The sequence below is a fragment of the Arachis hypogaea genome, chromosome 3 (assembly GCF_003086295.3).
Source record: "Arachis hypogaea cultivar Tifrunner chromosome 3, arahy.Tifrunner.gnm2.J5K5, whole genome shotgun sequence".
NCBI classification, from domain to species: domain Eukaryota; kingdom Viridiplantae; phylum Streptophyta; class Magnoliopsida; order Fabales; family Fabaceae; genus Arachis; species Arachis hypogaea.
The window spans coordinates 116313895-116319283 of record NC_092038.1 but is presented as its reverse complement, the minus strand read 5'-3'; the positions used below and the strand labels follow the sequence as shown (position 1 = coordinate 116319283).

Sequence of the window (5389 nt, the reverse complement as noted above, 5' to 3'; positions counted from 1 at the left end):
ATATATTGACTATTATCACACTATAAAACAAATTAAATATAAAGGCTATTAGCACTTATAAATCTATAAAATCACAATGTCTTTGATTCGTGCGAGGGTTTACTTATCAAATAAACTTAAAATATGAACAAAAAATATTTATAAAATGGACCTAGCATCACTTGAAAGAATTATGGAAGATAATCAACTTACCTTATCATCCATGAGAACCATTTTTATATAAGTCGTCTTGTTCTTGTTAAATTTGGATGGGACTTTCCATAACCTTATAATTCTTGCCTTTATTTTTCAAACTTTTTTATTACATAATCTATTATAGGTAATACTGTTGATAGAATCGTAGTTAGTAGCCTTTAAGTATGAAAAATAATAAAAAGAAGATCTATATCTGAGGTACGAATTTTCTAGATGATAAATAATTGTAACAATTCACTATTAATATATATATATATATATAGACACACACACTAATTATACACGGTAATAATTAGCAAATATTTTTAATGAAAATACTTGCTACAATTAGGTGAAATTTATGGGATTATATTTTATTAACCTTTATGATTAATTTAATAGATATACTTACTCAATATATATGTTATCGACATTAATTATATGCCAATATTTTTAGGAAAGAGCTAAAAGAGGAGATATATAAATATGTATAATATTATTGCTATATAGAAAGTATACATAAATTACTACATTTTTTTTATTATGCTATACAACTTAAAATTATAGTATCATGTTATTATTAATTCTAGATACTTGTTATAATTATATCAAATTTAATTATGACACTAAATAAATAAAATAGAAAATATTCAATATTTTTATATTCAATATTTATTGTAAATATAAAAAGTAAAATAATTAATAAAAAATATGAGCAGAAAATAAAACATTAATTAAAATTTAGTTTGTTATCTAATTAATCTTGTGTCCATATGATATAACTTTACAAAAATGTTATGAATCACAACCTTTTTTATTCTACAAAAAAAAACACTATATGTAGCCTTTAGTAGTACAAAAATAATTATAAGTATTAATTATTGATATTGATATTAATCACAATTGATTATTGATACACTAATTTTGTTTAAATATATTTTACCTTTTTAAAATATAATGCATGTACCGTGTAGACCTTTATTTTTATTATTATTATTATTATTATTATTATTATTATTATTATTATTATTATTATTATTATTATTATTATTATTATTATCCACTAATTGATATCAAATTAAATAGGTCACTATTAATGTGTGCATCAACTATCTCCTAATAAAATTAGTACACTTGAATGAGAATTAGAACTATATCAATTGATATAATTAGAATGATTAAAAATATCGATGATTGATAAGTAGTTTAATAACGCATTATGTAACACCCTACCACACTAAGCTTTACGCTTAAGTCGTAAAACGAAGGTGGTGTAGTATTACGACCTCTAAAATAAAATGAGTACATATAATAGCAGAAGAATTATAATATGCTAGGAGCCTTGAAGAATAGGGGAAATAAATATTGCGAAATAAAAGCGCAACGCTCAAGGAACGAGTTAACTCACATGCTAAGAAAACTTTAACTATCAAACATAAGATAACAAAAGTAGGAATAGAGTGGCAAAGATACAAGATAACAAGCTCCTGACTCAGCCTGCGAAGTCAAGACTGGCCAGAGAATATTTACATATATATATATATCCAAAACCCAAAAGTACATATACGCAATCCTGCCTCTCCATAAACCTCTAAGAGGATCAAAAGAACAAGTTATCACTACAAGAAAAAGCAATATTTGTAACAAAAAAATTGTTACAAAAAATCAGAATTTTAAAACAAAAGGATTTTGTAACAAAAAAAAAGTCGTTGCAGTATGTCCCGTTACAAAAAGTTTTTGTAACAAAAAATGGAACTGTTACAATTCAAAATAATATTTTGTAACAAATTTTTTTAATACAAAAACCAAAATTTGTTACGAAAGTGGTAACACTTTTTTACCTTTAAAATCTTTTTCATAACAATTTAGATTTTTGTGTCATAATATTTTGTTACAAAATACTACTTACTTTTGTAACATTTTTTATTCTTAGTTACAAAAATAGAAAGTTGATTTTAAAACATTTAATTAAATAATTGATATATCAATTTATTTTCTAATCTCACTAACTCAACATTTATATGATATATAATAATATAGATAATTAAAATATCTTACATGTCATTAAAATTCTTTTACAATAAAATAATTTCTATAAATTCAACTAAACACAACTTTTTTCCTAACATAAAATTGTATCATATCGAATTTATAATTCTTGATTCTGCTAGCATATTTCGGTCAATATAAAGTCTAGTATGTTAGCATTAATTTTGTACGCCTGCAAATATAAACAATGAAAGCCAAAATTAAAAAATAACATATAACACTATCTTTATCCGAATAAAAATTTAGAACTTAGAAATTAAATTAACTAATTCCTTAAGAATATATTCTCAGAGTTCAAAACTAGCCAATAAAATATGCAAATTATCAAGAATTAACAATTTAATATATAAACTTGGGCTAACTAATCACAATTCAATCACAACTTAGTGAACAAATTTATTAAATTTACATAAGTATCAATTGTCAAACAATCATTACAAAACACAATTTTTACCAAAATCTTCATAACAAATATACTTGTCTTTTTCATAACAATTTTGTACCTTCAACTAGGCATTACTAGAATGTTTAGAAGGATCTCTTAAGAGGATAAATCACTTCTTCCAATATATATAGACATCCCGGTGCACAAGTATGCCGCGTTAACGCAGGATCCGGGAAGAGGCGCACCTCTAAGTGCAGTATAGGCAACCTAACCTAATAATTACATCAATAGGTGATTCTACAGCTTGAACCTATGACCTGAGGTGACTTGGAAACAACACAACCGTTGCTCTAAGGCTCCCTTCACTACTCCCAACATATACTAAATATATTTTCCATAATTGAGTCAATTAACGATTTCCTAATTCTTGTGCTACAATGTTAAAAGTCATTTATATTCAAAGAGGGAGTACAAGATAATTTAAAAGCAAAGACTATTACCTTTCGTATCAGAACCATATAAAAGAAGAAAAGATGTCCTAGTGCTGCTGAAATATAAGTAGTCAACAAAAGAAGCAGCACCTGTATTTATCATTCCAGCAAGTCCGATGCAAGTCAAAATTAATGTTAAATCCAACTTTCAAGCTTGGCACAACATACTATAGAAATTCCCAAAATATTTGAGTTAACTATATTACACATATGGTGGCGAGAACCTCTCTTGAAAACGCTACATGAAGCTTCCTATGAAGCTCTTTTACTATTTCTCTTTTATCCGCAAAGTACCTGATAAACACAGCAATTGCGGTCCCTCCTTCAATGATAAGCTATACATGTAACAAGACAATAATATTGGAACATAATTAATTCATGTAATTAAAACACCCTTTTTATTTTAAATTTTGGTTCTGAAATTGAAAGACAGTGTAAAATCCTGAGCGAAGAGTTAAGTACAAACCATTAATAAGACAGAAATCATAAGAAGAAAGAATGTTGTGTAGTTCCTTTTTCCAACATAGTTATTCAACCACTGCAACACACCATAAGCACTACATCTTAATAATATTAACAAAGTAAAGAGAATTGAAAAATTCCAACACATAAAGACTAGCTAGTCTAATAATAGCAGTTTTATTTACAACTCCAGATTTTACTTCAACACAAAAATTCATTTATTACACACCTTGCAATGGTGATCAAATCCTTCGATGCATCGATTGCACGTCCTGCAGTGCTTACTATGCTTTTTCACCTGATTCATACAATAGCATAGAAGTTATAAAAAATATTAATGATTAAAGAGTAAATACCATTTTTTGACTTGCTTGAAGGACAACTGAGATTCTAACCGATAATTAGTCTAACCTGCTATGTATCAAGGACCACTTAGACCAATTACTTGAATGGTTAGGGATTTAGATAAATGATCAGGGACCGAAAAGAGCACTCACTTGTGATTAAATGGTAAGCACATAGTATGCAACTAAGATCTAACCTCAAAATCACAAAGAGCACAAAATGAAATGTCATCTTCATTGAGATTTGGGAAAATGGCATCATCATCTTTCATGACAAGAGGGAATGGGAGCAGAGGCTTCATCTTTCAACAACCTTTTATCTTTTAACCTTCTGTGGCAAAACCATCCAGAAATTTGCTTCTCAGTCAACCCTAACTCCTTAGCAAGATCTTGTTTCATTTTCTCCGTGGGATATTTGTGCTCTGGAAACAAAGGTAAAAAGCAATTCCTCAAAAATTACTAAATTAGTCAATAGAAAGATGCATTAACATTCACAGACAATTAAAAATTAAAAGAACTCGTACCGTTATAAAATTTATCCAACGCCATAACCTGGGAAGGTGTTTTGAGTCTTCTTTTATTTTTTTTCTCTGTAGAAGCTTTATTTTTATCTGATTGCAATTCTCCTAATTCTAAACCCCAAGATAAAAGAAAGACGTTCAATATATGCAATGAATGGGGGGAAATTACACTACTCAACTTGATCCACATCCACTAGATACCACCATTGATATTATTTCAAACATAGATGGAATTTGAACTACAATTTCACATATTGGAAAACCAAATGCAACAACTTATTTTCTTTCTCCTAATCACCTAATCTACTCCCTATTTTTTCAATGGTTTCTAACATTAACTCAGCTGGAAAAAGAAAGGGTGCCAAGTTTTCTAATCTCATAAGAGGCCTTTCACAAAGAACCAACAAGGGTTTGTGCTAATCAATATCTCAGTACAAATAGAAGAAGAAAAAACAACAATGACAACCAACATAAAAAGTAGATCCAGCCTTATACACAAGTTTATGGTCATTGAGAAAAGCAAACAAAACATATAACAAATTAATGGCTTAAGAAAAATGTGAAACATTAAAACAAGAACAAAAAAAACTAAGACATGGAAATTGAATTTTGTACCCATCTCTCCCTCCGTGAGCTCGCACCGGTGACGGCCTCCTGGCACTCCATGATGGCGATGATGGCGAGCCTGCAGCAGATGCGATGGCAGCTCTCTCCTCCTCAGCGATCTCTAGCCTAACCCACGGCTCTTCTCTCCACGCATCTTCTCCTGGCGAAATCGACGGCAATGGCAAGGCATGTGACGGCGGCAGCAGTTCCCTTTTCCGTCAGCGACATTCCCCCTTCTCTTCTCTTCCTTCCCCTGGCGCAGCTATTTCTCCGCTTTTCTATGTTTTCTGTGTTGTGTGTGTTAGGTTAAAAGGGAACGGGGGATTAGGGTTAGGATTTGTAATTGAAAATTAAGGT

General features: G+C 29.5%; 1 protein-coding gene across 4 annotated transcripts; it reads right to left on the bottom strand.

The window, feature by feature from the left end:
• Positions 1-2190: 2190 nt before the first annotated feature.
• On the bottom strand, positions 2191-5389 carry LOC112790994 (protein S-acyltransferase 18). Of its 4 annotated transcripts, XM_025833645.3 has the most exons (8): positions 5042-5389; positions 4430-4537; positions 4103-4327; positions 3791-3859; positions 3566-3637; positions 3306-3434; positions 3109-3189; positions 2191-2395 (listed from the first exon to the last, which is right to left on the bottom strand). In XM_025833645.3, exons 3-8 carry the CDS (start codon positions 4205-4207, stop codon positions 2342-2344), a joined length of 510 nt encoding a protein of 169 aa, XP_025689430.1. In that variant the 5' UTR covers positions 4208-4327; positions 4430-4537; positions 5042-5389; the 3' UTR covers positions 2191-2341. The 4 variants fall into 4 exon arrangements, with proteins under 4 accessions (XP_025689430.1, XP_072089394.1, XP_025689427.1 ...); XM_072233293.1 differs by lacking the exon at positions 4430-4537 and having other exon boundaries at positions 5042-5340; XM_025833642.3 differs by lacking the exon at positions 2191-2395 and having other exon boundaries at positions 2607-3189.